The following is a 20,548-nucleotide window of genomic DNA, read 5'->3' as shown; positions in this document are numbered from 1 at the left end:
TTTTTGATCATTAAAAGATTGAATTGTAGAAACCACTTGGAAGACTTTGAACAGGGAGAGACAGTGATGACTCTTGTGAAAAATAGGAAAGATATGATAAGGAGTATATCTTTGGGTGGGAAGATAATGAATTTAGCTTTAAATTGGTTAGTGCAATGTCTGTTAGTGTATGCAACAAGGTAAGTAAGAATATGAGCATACGCTTTTAGAAACCTATAGTGATTTGCCAGTTGCACAGCATCCAAACATGTGTTTGTAGTTTACAGAAGTATCTGTTTGTGTCAGAGTGGAAATAAATAAAAATAATTGAGCCTTTATAACATGGTTTGACAAGCACTATCAACAGGGGATCCAGTTGTAGGAGGAGTTGTTTATGACAACGAGTATGTTTTAGACATTGTGCAGTCATGTGTTATTTAATACAAAGAACGTCTCTGTGATCATCAGCATACATTTTAGTGGTTGTCCTCTCTTCATGGACTTGGAGTGAGATGTAAAAATTTCAAGGAGGAAATTTGAAGTGCAGGTTGAGGGGTTGGATGTTAATCTTTCAGCCAGTATGAACTCATTAAAAATCTTTGAGTAACAGAGATACATTCCCAAATCCATATTTAATAAAGATTGATTTTGCAGTGGCAACAGGATGAATAAAGCATAAAGAGAAAGAAAAGGTTAAAGCCACTCTGGAGTCAGCTCCAACATTACCTAAATGTGAGATGTTGAGAACCTTAACTCAGTTTGTTATTATCGTAACTAATAAAACATTCAGAAGAGAAGAGTCAAAGACGTTTCCAAGTCTTGAACTGGGACTAGTGCTGTCTGGTACGTAAGGTGGCCATAGTTTTAGAAGAAATAGAATTTGATTACTAGACTTATGTTAAAATTATATAAGGCAGTTGAGTCATTGTATGCTTTAAAACAGTAATTTTATATCCCTTTTTATTTTTGAGTTACTAATCAATAAGTAAAATGAAGTTGTATCAAAACAATTCAATAAGGCAAAAATTGTACTGTATTATAAGTAATAAAATATTCTCATTTAAAAATTTTGACAGACAGGAAACCCAAGATAGTACCTTGTAAAAGTTACGATATTTTTATATATATTCTTGCTGTGTTTAACTGTCTACTTAGTTTTCTCTTCATCCTTGGAAACTATTAATATATTTAAAAAACTTGAAAATGTACTCATTACATCACCTAGAAGGTAACAGTTGCATTGTAGAAACTGTATGATAGATTCAATAAGTTAGCATTTGGAGTGTTTTCTTGGAACTTTGAATTTATATCAAGGATGTAACACTAGGTGTCGCTAACACATTGAGCTAAGAGAAGTGCAGCTGTTTCAACCTTGAAAGGAAATATTTACCCTAAAGATTTTAATGTAACCTTTACACTAAGAGCTTTAGAGAAAACATGCAAAGGCATATTTGAGGTAAATACCAATTAGTCTATTAATTATAAAAGTTGGGTGCCAGTTGACCTTGCCATGTTAAGATTGCTAGCCAGGAAACCATTTTATGGGTTTCTTTTGGGAGCAATATAAAGTCAGTGATTTGGGTAACTGGCAAACTGAAAAAGTTTGAATATGAATCCCAGTGGAAAAATGACCTTTGTTGAGAATAGGGCTTTATTTTGTTTGTTCCAGCTTCTTATTACTGAAAATAGACTTAATGGATGGTTCTTTAGTCATCTGCAGTAGAAGAACATTGGCTGTCATGAAGTGCATAAAAGTAGAAATGAAAAATAATATTGAAATAACTTCTGGAATCCACCCATTTTTGTGGAGGAAAATACTTTTTTCTAGAGTTTGTTTCTTAAGCTGTCACTTTAGAGAAGTTTTGCATCTGAACTTTAATCCTACTTTATAGTCCCCTAACCTTAATTTATGTTTTAATAGTGGCATTGTATGACTTTTTTTGATTTAGTATAGGGAATTTGCTTTAAATGAGTTTATGGGATTTATCATTGTAAAGTGGAATCTTTCTTGTATGAAATATTTTTTATGTTTTTCTACTCTAAAACAAATATTCTTTGGAGATAAGCTGACTTAAGAATCAGTGGGAGGCAGTTTTTTCTTTTGTTATGGAATATATTGAATATAATGTGTTAGTTCACAGATCTTAAGGATACAGATTGAATTTGTATAACTGGATGTAACCTTCTATACACCACTCAACTTGAGATATAGAATGTTTCTAGCAACTCAGCAGAGTCCCTCAGGCCACTTCCCTGTAGATACTGTCCTCCTGGTGCCTCCGAGTAATCACTGCTCTGACTTCTATCATCAAAGATTAGTTTTTTTCTAGTCTTGAACTTCATTAAGAAAATATGGTTGTAGATAATACAGTCTGTATTCTTTTGGGTCTGGCTTCTTTCTCTTAGCAGTATGGCTATGAGACTCTTTCATGTTATTGCATGTAGTAGTATTGCGTGTAGTAGTAATGCGTTCTTATTTTTGTTGTGTTGTATTTTATCATGGATACAACGCATTTCGAAAAATCCATTATACAACTAATAGAAAATATTTATTGTTTCCAGTTTTTGAGTAATCTGAATAAAGCTGTTGTGAACATTCTTGTATGTTTCTTGGTGTACATATACACCCATTTCTCTTGGAGATAGACCAAGGAGTGGATTTGCTGTGTCATACTGTGGTGTATGTTTCACTGTAGTAGGTTATTGCCAAAGAGTTTTCCAAAGTGGTTGACCAATATGTATGAAAGTTTCATTTTCTCCACGTTCTCACTCTTTTGGGATTGTGTCTTAAATTTTAATCATTCCGGTGGGTATGTATTTGTATCTCATGGTGGGGTTTTTATTTCACAGTAATTTCAAACCATCTGAAAATTTTATTACTAGTATAACGAACTCCTGTTACCTATTAGCCAGATTTAGAATTATGGAGATTTTGCTTCATTTGCTTTATCATTGTTTAATTTGTGCAGATGTTTTTTTTCATTTGTGCAGATTTTTTTCTGAACCACTTAAAAGTTGTTGAAATCATGTCCCCCATCTCCATAAATAATTCAGTATATATTTCCTAAAAATAAGCACATAACATTATTATCAAAACCAGGGCATTTAAATTTGATATAATACTATTATGTAATCCACAGTCCATTTTCTGATTTTATCATTTGTCTTAATAGTCTCCTTTATAGGCATTCTTATATTTTTACCTTCTTAATAATGTCTTATGATGAAAGAAATAAGGTTCAGATTTTAAGTGTTTTATCTATTGTTAATGCTTTGTGTATTTTTTTTTGTTCTAAGGACATGAAGATAATTTCCTGTGTTTTCTGTTAGAAGGTTGTTGTTATTAATTTTAACTTTATGATCCATTTGAAATAATTTTTTGTATGTATGGTATGAGAGAGTAGTCAAGGCTTTTTTTAAATTTAAAATATTAATAAAAAATGACACCCAACTTATTCAGCACCATTTCCTGAAAACAACAACAACAACAGCAACACCACAATCATTCTCCCCCTCCCCCACTTAATTGCAGTTAACACCATATGTGTACAGGTAGATTTTGCTGTGTCTGTTTTTGATTTTTCTTGGGTTTATTTTTGAATTGACTTTTAAAATGTTCTTATTTAGAAATAATTTTGGACTCATGGCAAGTTACAGAATATTATTTAAAGTCCTGCATACCCTCCCCACAGTTTCCCCAAAGGTGACATCTTATGTAAACTCTTAGTACAATATTAAAACCAGAAAACAGTTTATTGTCAGTAATCAGTTGTCTCATTTTTCTGAGAAGAGTGAGATAACAGAAAACATTAGTTTTCTGGAGACTTTCAAAAGAAATTCAACTAGTACTACTATTTTCTAAATTGTGCTCATATTCATTTTAACGTTTAAACTTTGGACATAGGACCAAGTGAATTAAATGAAACATTTCTGATTCCTAATTTTTGATTCACTTTGCCTATGTGTTCTAGTATTTTCTGGGAATCTTGATTTTTTTTTTTTAAAAAGATGCCATTGAGAATTTTTTTAAAAAATATATTTTATTGATTTTTTTTTACAGAGAGGAAGGGAGAGGGATAGAGAGTTAGAAACATCGATGAGAGAGAAACATCAATCAGCTGCCTCCTGCACACTCCCTCCTGGGGCAGTGCCCGCAACCAAGGTACGTGCCCTTGACTGGAATCGAACCTGGGACCCTTGAGTCCACAGGCCAACGCTCTATCGACTGAGCCAAACTGGCTAGGGCGGGAATCTTGATTTTTACATGAGCAGTTGGGAGAATTCTTTGTAAGCCTCCCTAGTACTGTGATGATGTCTCCCTCCTGTCCCACCCTCCCATACCCGCACTTTGGGGGGAGCATTTATTAAAGCTGGAGACAGTGAAACAAGGAAGGGCCTAGGATAGAAGCAACAGGAGAGTAGGCGGGGCTACTTTGGCTCTCTAGAAACATGAGTGAGAAGTGAACCAAAGCGGAGCTGCTGTCAGGTCACTGGAGAGTCAGAAAAGGGCAACTTGGGGACAGGTTTGGGGATTAGCCCTGGATGAGCTGTCACTGCCCTTTGCTTTCCTGGTTGCAAGTCTTGGGGGAACCCTTATGAGTTTAGGAGATGCAATCCTGAGAGGGAAGAAGAGGGGGAAGGGGAAGGTACTGGGTCCTTTGGTTTGAGGGTTTTAAAGGCTGGGAGTTTAGGGGAGATGTGTGATCATGTCTTAATGGTCTTTGTATCTCTTGTGCTATAACTACATTGTCTGATGTATCTTTTGTGCCAGCTATATTGTATATGCATATGTTTGTATATATTGCATATATGTGCATATCTGTTTAATACACTTGTTTTAGGATTTCAACCTTTTGCTGGATATTTTCATCTAAGTGTGCTAGAGACTCAATTTCAGAAAGATCCATACTAAGCTTTGTAATCTCTTGTTGTTTGCTGTCATTCCATCCCATTTGCAGTCTATCCCTTCCTAAAATCTGTTTTCAGTAATTGATAGCAACATAAGTTTTCCACTCAGCAACACTGAAACTTTAGTTGTATGCCAAGTGTTGGGAGATACAATTGTAACTTAAGACCTTAAGGAGATTATATCCCGCTTGTGCAAAATGTCACTACATAATTGCAGTCTTGTGTCAGTGCTTCTCAAATGGAAGTGATTTTGCCCCCAGGGACATCTGGCTATGTCTGCAGATATATTTTGTTGTCAACAATTTGGAGTTGCTACTGGCATCTAGTGGGTAAAAGACAGAGATGCTGTTAAGCATCTTACAATGATACAGGACAACCTCTCTCAAGAAAGAATTGTCCAGCCCAAAAAGTCAGTGGCGCTGAGGTTGAGATACCATAGCCTATGAGATTAACGTTATGATGGAGGTATGAATAGATTGCTGTAGAGCTTTGAGGAGTGATGGGATGCCTGGGGAAGTTTTGACACTTGTGCTGCCTAGTGAAGTTTCATAATAATATAAATAATATCTATAATTTGCCGAAACCGGTTTGGCTCAGTGGATAGAGCATCGGCCTGCGGACTGAAGGGTCCCGGGTTCGATTCCGGTCGAGGGCATGTTCCTGGGTTGCGGGCATATCCCCGGTGGGAGATGTGCGGGAGGCAGCTGATCGATGTTTCTCTCTCATCGATGTTTCTAACTCTCTATCTCTCTCCCTTCCTCTCTGTAAAAAATCAATAAAATATATTAAGAAAAATAATATCTATAATTTAAATAATCAAAATATACCATACATTGTTTTAGGCATATTGCCTATTGTTTATTCTGTCATTTTTACTAGTTAATGGTATTCTCATTTTATAGATGAAAAAATTAAGCTTATATTGAACCGGCTCAACTTCTTTGGTAGATACTGTTTAAAAAAATAGAATTTATTTTTTAGAACAGTTTTAGACTTACAACACATTTGTACAGGAAATACAGAGAGTTCCCATGTGTATCTCCTGCCTCCACAAACACATAGCCTCCCTACTGTCAACATTCCACATTGAAGTGGTACATTTGATATAGTTGATGAACCTACACTGACACATTATCACTCAAAGTCCATGGTTTACTTTAGGGTTCACTTTCGGTGTTGTCCTTTCTATGTATTTTGACAAATGTTTAATGACATGTATCCACCATTATGGTATCGTAAAGGGTCGCATTGCCCTAAATATCCTGTGTTCTGCCTATTCACTGCTCTAAAAATTTTTTGTACTCCCTCCCCCCAATTTCTGGCAGCCACTGATCTTTTTACTATCTATACAGTTTTGCCTTTACAATATGTCATATATGTGATTGAGATCATACGGATTGACTTCTTTTACTAGTAATACGCAATTAACTTTCTCAACCATGTCTTTTCATGCTTGATAGCTCATTTCTTTTTTTTTTTTAAATATATTTTTTATTGATTTCAGAGAGGAAGGAAGAGGGAGAGAGAGATAGAAACATCAATGATGAGAGAGAATCATTGATTGGCTGCCTCCTGCACGCCCCCCACTGGGGATTGAGCCTGCAACCCGGGCATGTGCCCTTGACTGGAATCGAACCTGGGACCCTTTAGTCCGCAGGCCGATGCTCTATCCACTGAGCCAAACCGGGTAGGGCATGATAGCTCATTTCTTTTTAGTGCTGAATAATATTCCATTGTCTGATTCATCATAGTTTATTTAAGAGGTATCTTTTTAAAAATTGTTTTAATATGCCATAAAATATACAAATTTCAAGTCTATAGTTTGATAACTGTGTGTGTGTTTATGTAAGTATTATGAATAGGTGTACACATATATAAATAAATGAAAAATATTCTTATTCAGAAAGTTCCCCAATCAGTATCACCCCTATTTTTAGGTCAGGTAATCACTATTCTGAGCAAAGATTAATTTTGCCTGTATTGAACTTCATGGAAATAGTGGAATACACATTATGTATTTATTTGTGTGTCCTTTTTGGTTATTTTATTTTAAAAAAATATATTTTTATTGCTTTTAGAGAGGAAGGGGGAGGGAGAAAAAGAAACATCAATAATGAGAGAGAATCATTGATTGGCTGCCTCCTGCATTCCCTACACTGGAGATGAGCCTGCAACCCGAGCATATGCTCTGACCGAGAATCGAACTGTGACCTCCTGGTTCATAGGTCCACACTCAACCACGGAGTCATGCTGGCCGGGCCTCATTGTAATTTTTACACGTATCTATGTTGTTACATGTTGTGGTAGTTTGTATTTCTGTTTTTATTACTGTGTTTTATTTTACTGATTGAATATATCACAGTTTGTTTACCTAAAATTTTTTTTTTTTTTTCAAATCCTCATCTGCCGATATTTTCCCATCTCTCTGTAATTTTTAGACAGAGTGCTAGGTAGAAGGAGAGACACACAGAGAGAAATATCGATGTAAGAGAGACACATCAATTGGTTACCTGCTGCACAAGCCCTGACCAAGGCTGGGATCGAGCCTGAAACCTAGATATGGGCCCCAGTCTGCGGGCTCTATCTACTACTGAGTCAATCCGATTAGGGCTGTTTAGCTGTTCTTTTGATGGGCATTTGTGTTTCTGGCTCTCGGTTACAGTGAATCAAGCTCCTATGAACATAATATTAGATATATCTACTGTATTTTTGAGTAAGTATCTAGGAGTAGAATTGCTGGGCTGTAGTTTAGGCATATATTTAACTTGATTAGAAATTGCCTAGAGTTTTCCAAAGAGATTGTAGCATTATACCCTTCTATCTGCAGTATCAGCTAGTTCTAGTTGCTCCACTACCTGCCATAGCCGTTGTCAGTCTTTTTTATTTTTTATTTTTAATCATCTTGTCAATCTTACAAGTTAGTACATCTATTTTACAAATGAAAAACCTTAGGTTTTTCACTTAATATCATCAGTTCCTCCTTGGTTAGATATCTATTGCAAAACTATCTTTAATCAATGGATCATATCAGGATAGATTTAGAATCCCAATAATATATGACAAACTCAGTCTTCTAAAAGTGGAAGAAGGCTATAAGCCAGAATTGGCTTATCTGTAGCACTGTTTTCTCTCTCTTTTCAACTGGACACATTCGGCACAAAATAAAGTAACGAGTTAAAGGGAATCCAGTTTGTGTCTCAGAGTGATTATGAAGTGTTTATGACAGCTGCTAGGCTGACACTCTCTGTAATGGTGTTACATTAACTTCTGAACACCTTCCAGTCTGCCTCCAGGCGTGTGTGTCTGTGTAGTCTGAGTGGTTTTGCATTAACATCTACCCTGAGTAAGATCTTTTGACTACAGAAGTGTTACTTGCAAATGGAAGATATCATTAGGGCTGCTTCAAAGCTCGGAATGGTATTTGGATTGGTGGTGCTGAAGTAATGGCTGGTGTTTTGAAGTGTAATGTCTAAATCTGTGTTGCATAACTGGAGGACCGTGTGAGTTTAAACTGTTTTTCTTTGATCTTCTTTTCAAAAATCAGGCTGAAGGGGAAAGGTTAAAGTCGACTTAAAATACTCCTCTCTGTGTGCAAAAATTTGGGAGTATAAAACTGCGGTTACAAGTTCCATTCAATATTTGTGTTCTGCGCTTTTCATATTGTTCTTGAAACTCACTCCTTCTTGCCTCAAGTTTTGTATTTTGAACTTAGTGTCAAGACCAAAATATAGACTGAGTTGCCGTCTGCTTTATGTGGTTAGCAAATATCTGTTGTATAAGTTGTTAGCCCTACCAAGCATGCGTTTTAAGTGGTTTTTGCGGTTTGCCTCTTTTTTTCTTCTTGACAGCATACAGAGCAGGTTATAGAGATACTGACACTCTAACCTGATCATTTGTGGTGAGGTAGGCAAAAATAAAACAAAAACCCTGTCCCCTTGTTTCTCCTAATTTTGGGAGCTTTCAAAATAATTACTTTTTACTGTTAGGAATACTTTCCTCAAACTGTGCTATCTTAAGTTTTTGAAATTGTGTGCTGCAATATGGAAAATAACCCCCTGGCAGTGAGACTTTTCTCTATCGAGAAAAAAAGGCCCAAGTTTAAAAATGGTTTTGAATACAGTGTATAAATAGGAGATTCTGATGCTTATCTAGCCAATTTTTTGGAATATTTTTCGTCATTTATGTCTAAACTCAAAATATATCACTGAATTGCCTCACAGGTGACTTTAGAGAGAGACTATCAGCTCTTATTAGAGATTGTTTTGTAGTTATGATTGCCACTGATGTAGATAGGTGAGGTCTTTTTGTTGCTTAGTAATTTAATACATAAGTATAAGATGATATCCCCACCCCTTCCCCTATCTCTCTTTTTTACTTTTATCTCTTCTCCCTAATTAAGAAAATTATTCTTGTGATTTTTTTAAGTTAAAACAAAGTAATGAAAAAGTCTTTTTAAGGAACTTCATTAGTTCAGTTGTGTTGTCTGTATGATTAGTACATGTGAAACAGCAGAGTGGTAATGATATACTTGTATATTTAAATAGGCTAAGTGAGGTCCTTTTGCTTTAGGAACTGTCTTCCTTAGTATAAGGCCTCATTGTCTATTCATTCCTCCTCTTCCATATATTTTTACCCTTTAACCCTATTTTTGGGGGGCAGTGGTATCAGGAAATGTTAAAAAATTTTACATATAGCATGGGGCAAAAGTAGTTTTATAGTTCGTAAGGAAAATAATACAATAATTAATAAATAATACAAGAATAAACTCTTTTGCATACTCACATCTGTAAACTTTCTTTAACCCCACCTGTATATATTATTTTTAAAAGTTATTTTTTACCTAAAAATTGAGTGGAAAGTACAGAGAAATTTCATGTACCCTTCCTTCCCCATTTTGGCCTATTAACATCTTATACTAGTGAGGTACATTTGTAAAATTGAATCATTATTGATACATTATTAATAACTAAAGTCTGCAGTCGACATTTTTCTCTTTAATGAAAAAATTTTATTTGGTGCTACTTTAAAACTAATAAATGATCTTTTTTCTTAAATTTATTGATTTTAGAGAGGGGGAGAGAGAGAAAAAAAGAGAGACATCAATGTGAGAGGCACTCTAACCACTGAGCAAATTGGCCAGGGCTAAATGATGATCTTTTTAAGGAAGTTCTTTTCAGTTGTCTTTGTGTGGTTAGTACATGTAAAACAACTAGGAAAGATTGATAACTCTACATTTGTCTATTTAAGTGGGCTGCTTTTACATCACTGTTGGTAAGAAAACCTGTTGCAGGTAAAAACATTATATTAACACATGAAGGTTGGAATGAGTGTGGGATATTTGTAAGAGAGGGAAGAGAGAGGCTGGAGTGTGAAGATAAGTGTGATAAAAACTGCTGTCCAGATGAGGTGCTGTTTACCGTCTAGTAGTAGTCCTTAAGAGCGGTAAATCATAGTAAGGAATATATCGGTGGGTTCAAGGATGAGTTGCAACAAAGTGTGTTTTCTGATATGGTATTAACAAATTACCGGCATTAAATATTAACATGCTTTGAGAACAATGGGGCAATGGCAAATTATACTAAATATCATTGAGATGGAATAATACAGACTCAGTCATTTACTTATCAGTTCATTTAACAAGCATCTTCTTGATTTAACTATTTTTTTTTGAGTGCCAAGTATGTGTTACGTATTTTAAATACACACTTTAACACAGTTACCTTGTTAGATAGATATGTCATCACCCTTATTTTAAAAGCCAAACCCAGAGTTAGCAAATTTGTATAGTTAATAAACACAAGTCAAATTTACAAACTGTTAGAATCATTGATGTTGTTGCTGTGTGATATTTGTAACTGATGATCTGGCATGTTGTACATATTTGGCATTGTTGCCATAGGTCATTATTTTTTTGGGGGAAATAAAAAAACTTCCAGAGGTCCTCCCTGTTGACTGCTTTTACTCCTTTAGACTTCCTAGGTGGAACCAGAACCATTACTTATCTAGAGAAACTGAGGATATGTTTATTGATTTTAGAGAGAGAGAGGAAGGGAGAGAGAGAGTGAAACATTGATGCGTTCCCTCCCCCACAACCTAGATACATGCCCTGATAGGGAATCGAACCTGCAACCTTTTTGGTCCACTGAACGATGCTCAAACCAACTGAGCTACACCAGCCAGGGTGACATGAAAAATATTTTTGACTGAAAGTCAGGATGTGCTTAAGATACACATAAGGAGTTCTTTTTCTATTGTCTTTCATGTCTGGTGGCTTAGTGTTTTAATTCATATTTCCAGCCTAGAAATGATTTGCTACATCAGATACAGCCATTTTGAAAAATAGGTAAATCAATACCTGCTATAATTTTTTTCTTTTAAAGAATAAAGCTTGTTAAAGTGTCTATGAAGAAAAGGAACTACTAATCATTATGCTTTGTGTTTGAACTACATGAGTTATAGGAGAAACATAGTGATACTTGTATGTTTCCTCTTTTTAGCAGTGACTGAATTTTCTTTGAATGTTTGTATGAATTTTTACAAATCATTATGTTTTTTACCTCAAGGGATGGCATTTTGGTTTATGCCAACCATTTGTTTCTTAGTTGGGTGGAAAGATTTCTCATGACTGGATTTGGAATTAAATAGGAATTCAATTAAGTATGAAAAGCTACCTTTTTCTAGAACTGCTGTAATGAATTCTTGAATCTTATTCATATTCTGTACTGTTTATTATACAAATCTCTGGAAATCAAGAGTCCGTTAGGACAAACGTTTTACATCATTTGCCCCAATGGAGGGCTACTATAATAAAGACTGTTTCTACATTTAGTTTGAGGCAGCATTGCTATTCCAGAGACTGATTTATACATTTTTTTTCATCATGGACAACCATTTAAATCCATAATTTTTTAGAATCAGGCAACTGTATTTGGCAAGAGACTTTAATAGTCATTCATGAAACAGTATAACTAAATTCCAATAAGAATTAAAAGCAGTCTCCTTAGTCATGAAGAAACTGCAAATTAAAACCACAGTGTGACTCCTACCCACCAGAATGGTTAACACTACCTGTTGAAGAAGAGGTGGAGCAGACAGAACCCATATACATATACATATACACATACACATACACATACACATACACATACACATACATATATACATACACACACATATATATTTACTTATATATATTAATATTTTTATTGATTTCAGAGAGAAAGGGAGAGGGAATCAGATTGGCTGCCTCCTGCATGCCCCACATTGGTAATCTAGCCCGCAATCTGGTTCATAGATCAATGCTCAACCACTGAGCGGCCACGGCTGGGCTATTGTCTGTTATCTTTTTTTTCCCTGTTTTAATCTGAAATAATTTTGTTGGTATTTGAATTGCGTTCAGTGGGACATTTCCTTGAAACCACAAAATTCTCCGTCTGGATTATCATAGTACAAAAGCCCTTCTCTCCTCCTGTCCCCCCGTATGTCTGTTTAATAAAGTTTGCTAAAAAGAATCATTTGTAGCCCACAATTCCCCATTTGACCAGTGTCTAAAGCAGTGGTTCTCAACCTTCTGGCCCTTTAAATACAGTTTCTCATGTTGTAACCCAACCATAAAATTATTTTTGTTGCTACTTCATAACTGTAATGTTGCTACTGTTATGAATCGTAATGTAAATATCTGATATGCAGGATGGTCTTAGGCGACCCCTGTGAAAGGGTCATTCGACCGCCAAAGGGGTCACGACTCACAGGTTGAGAACCGCCGGTCTAAAGAGTAGTGGAGGGTGTAAATATGTACTCTTGTCCTAATTCTGTCATTAGAAAGCCTTGTTGTTTTTGTCCTTGATTTTTTAATGAATTTTTTATTTGGTAGTCATATATGTTTGAAAAGTCATCAGGGTTTCAGAAACAAGTTTGGTTCTGAGGGCTAGATGACCTTCATTTGCTTTTAGAATCCTCTAAAAGCACTTAGAAAGCTCTCCCACAACTTTTATAGCCTTTCCCTGTATGTATTATTGTCTCGGCTGTTATAATTTCCTTTTGCCTTTGATTGAATTGTGAGATTCTAAACTTGTACTTTCCCCCCATCTTTTTTGGTTTGGTATGTAATTTGCATATTTTCACCATGCGAAAGCTATTTTCTATGGTTGGAAAAGATTTTTTCCCCCTACAGTGTGAACAAATCATTCTTTGTTCTCCTTATTGTGCCTCCAAACTGGTACGTCCGGTTTATGCTCCAAACAACAAAAGTCTGTCATCAGAAATTAAAATGCCAGTAAGAACAAAGGCAGAGACCCATGAGGAGCTGTTGGAGAGGTTTCCTCCTTTCCCCAAGTAACCGCAGTTGCCAGGAAGGTGGAACATTGCTCGGTACACTCCTTCCTTGTAGTTCTACCCTTGGATTTATTTATTATTGTTGGTTTAAAAGTGAATTTACAGCTCCTGGTAATTTTATTCAGGATCTATAAAATCCTCATCTCGGAGATTCTTTGCCATTTTCAATGCGCTCTCTTTAAGAAACCTAAAAATCATTTTGAAAGCCTTTAATAAATGTAATCAGTTTTGACACTTATTTATTTGAGAGCAAAATTACCAGTGAACATACTGTATAAAACATTAGAGGCAATTGAAGACGGCAGCTAAAGCAGTGCCTGTAAGGACATATCCATCCTCTCTGTGTCCTTTCTAAAATGTGCCCATCTTATCTGTTGGTTAGCTTTGTTAGCGCTGTCTCTGTTCTGAAATAGTCCGATATAGAATTTGTGCATACTGAAGAGTTAGTTCTCTGGGAAGTTTGACATTTGTGACTCCCTTAGGACACTTTAGCATTATGCTTGTAACAATCTTGACTTTAACATATTCACAAATACCTATAAATAGGGACAGTGTTTCTTCCCCTCTTCCTTATCTTATAATTAAACAAAGCTTCTAGGAGCTTAATTTAGAGGCAATAAAGGATGGGTAATGAATGTGAGGAAGCATTTTATAATCAGTCCTAATGTGTTTTTTTCTCTACCTGTTTCTGTACATTTAAAGAGGGGTTTAGAGTAGAAGCTAGCATTTAGGTTTGTTTTAAAAGCCATTACTTTGAAAAACATTGTGTGTTCAGATTTCAAAATGTTTTTCCATATCAAAGTAAGCTCTTGTGTATTAATCTAGTGGTAACAAACGGTTATTATATTGTGAGTGTGCCAAGACAGGTTTGTTTTATTCTTTATTGTTTAGTGTAATTTAGTACAGCATCTCAGTTAAATATGATTTTTTTTTTTTAACTTTAGGGCTTTATTTGATAGAACCAAAAGTTAAGTGCTAGACTTGTGGCATATGAAAATAATAGTATAGAGTAGATTTTGTGTTGGAATACAATGATTTGTTATAGGTACAAATCTTATATATGATAGTGAGAAGTGGTTTTCATTACTCTATAATTTCAAAGCAAGTTTTTTTTTAATTTCCTTGTTAATAGAAACAGTACATGTATTTGAAGAAGAATATTATTTATCCATTGCCCAGCAGACAATTTATTTTCAAAAAGTAAATGACTTGTCATTTGGTGGAAAGAGCCAATAATGCATCCATAATATAATTGGATTACTTTAGTGATACACCTTTCAGTCAAAGTGTGCTTAAAATGAAAGAGTGTGATTTCCAGATTTCAGAGAATGTGTAATTATGCTTTGGGTGCTGAACAAAATTGACTTTTGAAGGCTTTTTCTAAATTTTAAATTTTATTTCATAATAAAATGTAGACTTAAGAGCTGCAGTTTGTAATGGCAACGGCTTTCATTTACAAAATTAGTGTTCACAAAGGAATTTGTAGAGAGGAAAATTCTTATAGTTTGCTATGCTGAGTTTATAGCCTTTGTGTTTAATTGGTGATAGGTGGTGCTATTGTTGCATAGTTGGTCTGAAGAGCCAAGCATTCCTCATATCTCTGCATCCCAGGTGCTATTAGAGGGACTTGTCATTGTGGTCAATAAATAAGTTGTAATAAGTTTTATAAGCAAAATGAATATGATGGCTCTTTAGGCATTACCATAATTTAACATTTATAAGAAACAAAAATATTTATAGGTTGCTGCACTTAAATTATGATAGAAGATAAAGATCTAAAAAAGTAGTTACTCTAAAAGGCAGCTGTACAAATTTATAGTTTAATATTGGAAGAGTTATAAGCCTTTTATTTTATAATATATGCACTGTTGATATTTTAAACTGCTTGTCTGGCAGGCCTATTTTTAAAAAAATACCATCAGCATGTTTCCTCTATTGAATGTTTATCACTATTATATCTGTTTAAAGTTCTTGAGTATTTAGAACTAGTTGTATAATGTTTGCCATTTTCCCTATCTGATATTATATATTCCATCAAACAATTGACAGTTATGAAAATGTATTGGGGAAGAAAATGAAAATGTATTAGGAACTACATTACCACTTAAAGTAGTCTGGAAAGCCTTTCTTAACTAATTCACATTTAATCTACTCAATATTTCAGTTAGCAGCAAACTTTTTTCTTGAGCCACTAATTTTGAAAAACAGTTGACACATGTATTAGCATATCCCTTTTACCTTTGTTTTAATAGATTGCTATACTCTGTATCTGAGAAATAAGTCTGATATGACTCAAAATGAATGGTCATTCATATAGTGTTATGTGTATAGCAAAAACAGTAACATTTAATGAAGTTTACATATTAATTTTTTATTCATAGAATATTGAAATTAGAAGTATCTTTGTCTTTTAGCACCTTTACCTTCTCAGTTTACAAATGCAAAAGAATAGGTTTATGGGAGGTGGGGGAAATGAGGAGATGTTAGTCAAAGGATGCAAAGTTGGTAAGTCCAGAGATCGAATGTTCAGTCGTGATGACTATAGTTAACAATACTGTACTACACACTGGAAAAATGCTAAGCAGTAGATTTCAGGTGCTCTGAAATTTTATCACACAATAAAGGTAACTATGAGGAGATGTCTGCTGCAATCATTTTACTGTGTATATGTATATCGAATCATCCTGTTGTACTCCTTGAATACATACAATTTTTATTAAAAATATGTTCAGGAAAGAAAAAAGAATATAAAAAATGTTTATGGAGGTCAAATGATTTACTCAAGGTGGTTAACAGCTAGTTAGTTGCAGAACTATAACTGGTAACTAGGTCATTGACATTTCACTTCAGGGTTCTTTACAATATATTTTGCTTTTCCTCTTTTACAACGTATTTTTGAAATTTACTACAACGTTTAAGATCTGCTTTTCAAAAAATCATAGTTGCTTTGGAAAGCAGTCATGCAGGAACTGAGCTGATTTGTAGTAGTTTATTAAAGATTAAAAATTATAGACTTCCAGACAGACCACATATTCTACCATTCATATCAAGTGCATGCTCTTACAATTTTCTAGGAATACTAATGATAACTTAAGATACGGTATATTTAATGTGTGTGATGAACCATAAATGTGTATGAGTGTGTGTGTGTATTACATATGAGACAATAAGTTATGATAACATTCAGGAGATCTCGTTTTCATATATTAATGTCTGGACCTGTGTTTTCATTTACTAAAATTTTTTGTCTTCTCTTGCAGATCAGTGGGGAAGCACAGGAGCTATTCTCTGTTCGAAATGGCCCAATTCGGGCGGCTAGGATCTTGCCTGCTCCACAGTTTGGTGAGTGTAGCCCTTAAGAAGAAACAAATCATTCAGAACATTTCTCTTTTATTGGTCTTGGACTATAGACAGCAAGAATGATAACTAAAGTCTGTTTTCTCCCAAGTGTCTATACCCCTTCTCCTCTTCCCCCCAAGATAAACTTTTAGTCCCGTCAGTTGAGATGGAAATAGGTAATCTTAACCAATTCAATATGGCCATTCACTTTCTGCTGTGTTTTTGATTTATCTTCATCCTCTTTGATCTTGATTTAGCTTCTGACTTGGCTGGCTCTTTCTTGAATGCCTCTTCTCTCCTGGTTTTCATGGCATCGCTCCTCCCAGGTCCCTTCCTTGCTGACTGTGCCGCTTTTGTTATGTTTCTGGTTTAGCTTTCTTCTCTGGGTATTCCCCAAGTCTCTGTTGTTCTTGTGTCTTTACTCCTTTTCGCAGTTACACTGCCTGCCTTGGAGAGCTTGGTTTTTCATCATTATCTTGATTAGAGAGGAGTCTGCTCTCTGCATTTCCAGCTATGTCAGAAGTACAGTTTCTGGCTTTTGACCTTGGATCTCTGCTTTAATAATGAATACTTCTTAATGTTGTACTTAAATATCATATTTTATTTTTACTTTTTACAGAATTAAGTACATTTTAAAATTAAATCTGCTATTTGGATGCCTAAGTAACTCCTGACTCTTTAATGATCTGAACTTCCTAAGGGTTGTATTTTCTCATTAACTTGCCTGTGTTCACTCAGCATTTTAGCATGTGCACTAAAAACAATCCTACTAATATTATTTGCATACTATGAAATGTTTTAAAAAAGGATATTAAAATATTTAATTTATGTTTTTAAAAATTATCCAGAAGTTGGGAAATCTTCCTCCTAATACTTCTTTAAACAGTTAATTCTCTAAATTGGTGAGAATGATGTTTATTAAAATAACCATGTGAGTAGTAATGTTAGGATTAATGTGGTGATTAAATTTCAATTGAAATGAGAAGGTGAAGGTAGTAAGACAATAGTATCCTGAAGTCACGTGGAGATTTTTCTCCTTGTTTTTGAATTTTATGGCATATACAGATTTCAGCTCTCTTTTTCTCTGTCTCTCCTTTGCACTCTCACTCTCTTGCTCCAGTTTCTGTTGTATTTATGTTTTGGTGAAATCTTTTGACAAAGAACGTTATTTATTTATTTCTTTGAATAGTCAGCTTTTTCTTTGGATGGTTAGAATCAAGAAAAACTTTATTACTGAAGGACTGTGCTAAGTCTGTTTCTTTTGTATGTAATTGACAGAGGCAAATTTTTCTTCCTTCATTTCGTTTATGAAGCTCTTTTGTCTATGTCAGTTCTTCAACTTTTTCAACTTTTGCTTTGGGCAGATACTTCATCACAGAGTATAAAGCTATAAAAGTTAATATTACTAGTAGAATTTGAATATGTTTAATTTACTTTGATTGAAAAAAGATTCTTCCATCTACTGTAATATGCTTACTTTAAAAAATATCAGATTTAAAATATAATTTCATGTACTTGGTAGCTAAATGTTCTATTATGACTTGCAAAATTTACATGTCTCCTTTATTGTATTTGGTTAATTTTTTTAGATTTGTCTTCATTAAAGTTATAATGAAACTGATCACATAAGATTTATAATGGAAAAATGAGTACCTTTTGTCCATTTTGCTTTATGTGCTCATTTTGATGGAATAAAGTCCTTATGAAATTTCCTGAAAAAAGGATTTGTGTTAGATCTTTTTAAAATATGTTTTTATTGATTTTTTTTTAGAGTGGGACGAAGTGAGAGGGAAGGAGGGAGGAAAGGATTGGGGAGAGAAAGAGAGAAAAACATCAGTTGGTTGCCTCCTACATGCCTCCTACTGGGAATGTAGTCCGCAAGCAGGGCATGTGCCCTGACCAGGAATTGAACCAGTGACATAGTGGTGCATGGGCCAACACTCAATTAATTGAGCCTCACTGGCTGGTAACTCTTGTTTGTCTGTAGATGTCTTTATTCTTCCATATTCTTGGTTGATACTTAGGCTAACGATACTTGTTTTTAAATAATGTTACTTCAGAATTTTGAAGGCATTGGTCTAGTGTTATGGCTGAAGAATCTGAAGCCATGTTGATACCTTTTTCTTTATAATTGGCTTATTTTCCTCAGTGGCATCCAGGATTCTGAAACTTTCCATTTTCAGTTTTGTTTCTTGGTTCATGTATTGTCCTGAGCTCCTTCAGTGTGAAATGTAAAGACTATACATAATTTTGAGGAAATTTCTTAAATTGCTTTTTTGATAATTTATTTTCCTCTGTTTTCTTTTGGTTCTCTCTTTCTGGTTATTTGTATTATTTGACACTTACACCCCTATAATGATTAATTAAAAGGTAGTTTGTTTTTTGTTCTCTTGAGAGATTGTCTCAATGAGGATTACTAACACTTCTATTAAATAATTCTACTCTGCTGTCATGATTTTCTTTTCTTGGTAATTCTTTTAGCCTCATCTTTTCATACCCACACTCCCTCCCTCCTTCCCCCCATTTCCCTTTCCCTCTCCTTTTTTCCTTGGTATAATTTACAAATAATTATTACCAAATAGAATCCAGTGATATCTGAAAAGAATTACACATCAGGACCAAGTAACAGATATTCCAGGACTACAACATTGGTTAACATTTGAAAATCATTCAGTGTAATTCACCATATCAATAGAATGAAGAAGAAAACTATAAGATCATCTCAATAGAAGTGGGAAAAAACTATTGACAAACTTTAATAGCCATTTATGATTAAAAAAGAAGCCTTTCAGGTAATTAGGTATAGAAAGAAACATCATCAGTATGATAAAGATTATCCATGAAAAAATCTAAAGCCAACATCATACTCAATAGTGATATATTAAATACTTTCCTGTTAGTTTGGGATGGCTTCTATTACAACGTCTATTTACCAAAGAATGCAGGCCCTAACTATTATAATAAGGCAAGAAAAATAAATAAAAGCTGTAAATATTAGAAAGAAATATGTGAAATTATTTATTCACATATATATATATTTTTAAATTTGTTTTATGTTATGGTCCTTCCTCTAATATAATGTACTAGAGGCCCGGTGCACAAAAATTTGTGCACTCGGGGGGAAGGGGGGGTCCCTAAGCCTGGCCTGTGCCCTCTCGCAGTCTGGGACCCCTCGGGAGATAACGCCCTGCTGGCTTAGGCCTGCTCCCGGGTGGCAGAGGACAGGCCCAATCCCTAGGTGCAGCCCCTGTTCGGGCTCAGAGCAGGGCCGATTGGGGAGTTGGGGCCCCGCCCCCTGTCATGCACAGAGCAGGGCGGATTGGGAGGTTGCGATGCCACCCTCAGTCACGCTCAGGGTAGGGCCGATTGGGGGGTTGGGGCACCACCCCCTGTCACACTCAAGGCAGGGTCGATGGGGAGGTTGCGGCGCCACCCCCTGTCACGCACAGAGCAGGGTCGATCAGGGGGTTGGGGAGCTCCCCCCTGTCACGCACAGAGCAGGGCCCATCAGGGGGGTTGGGGAGCTCCACCCTGTCACGCACAGAGCAGGGTCGATCAGGGGGTTGGGGAGCTCCCCCCTGTCACACACAGAGCAGGGCGGATCAGGGGGTTGGGATGCCACCATTTTCACACTCAGGGCAGGGCCAATGGGGAGGTTATGGCTCTACCCCATCACACATAGAGCAGGGCCCGTGGGGGGTGGGGGGTTGTGGCGCCGCCCTCTATCACCCACAGAGCAGGGCCGATCAGGGGGTTGGGGCACCACCACTCTCACACTCAGGGCAGGGCCGATGGGGAGGTTATGGCTCTACCCTGTCACACACAGAGCAGGGCCCGTGGCGGGGGGGGGGGCGGGTTGGGGCACCGCACCCTGTCACACACAGAGCAGGGCCATTCGGGGGGTTGGGGCGCCGCCACTGTCACACACAGAGCAGGGCCGATCAGGGGGTTGGGGCGCCGCACCCTGTCACACACAGAGCAGGGCCGA

The 20,548-nt window shown here is 35.9% G+C and overlaps 1 protein-coding gene across 16 annotated transcripts in view; it reads left to right on the top strand.

Annotated features, from left to right (window-relative positions):
- BCAS3 (BCAS3 microtubule associated cell migration factor) overlaps nucleotides 1-20,548 on the top strand; it is a 473,254-nt gene that overhangs the window by 25,648 nt on the left and 427,058 nt on the right. For all 16 annotated transcript variants that reach the window (XM_036340232.1, XM_036340231.1, XM_036340238.1 and 13 more), the window contains one exon: nucleotides 16,482-16,563. In XM_036340232.1, the coding sequence (XP_036196125.1) occupies nucleotides 16,482-16,563 (82 nt within the window). The remainder of the gene's footprint in view (nucleotides 1-16,481; nucleotides 16,564-20,548) is intronic.

The sequence above is a fragment of the Myotis myotis genome, unplaced genomic scaffold, assembly GCF_014108235.1.
Source record: "Myotis myotis isolate mMyoMyo1 unplaced genomic scaffold, mMyoMyo1.p scaffold_m19_p_17, whole genome shotgun sequence".
NCBI classification, from domain to species: Eukaryota; Metazoa; Chordata; class Mammalia; order Chiroptera; family Vespertilionidae; genus Myotis; species Myotis myotis.
Note: the sequence above shows the minus strand (reverse complement) of the source record. Positions and strands in the feature narration are given on the sequence as shown.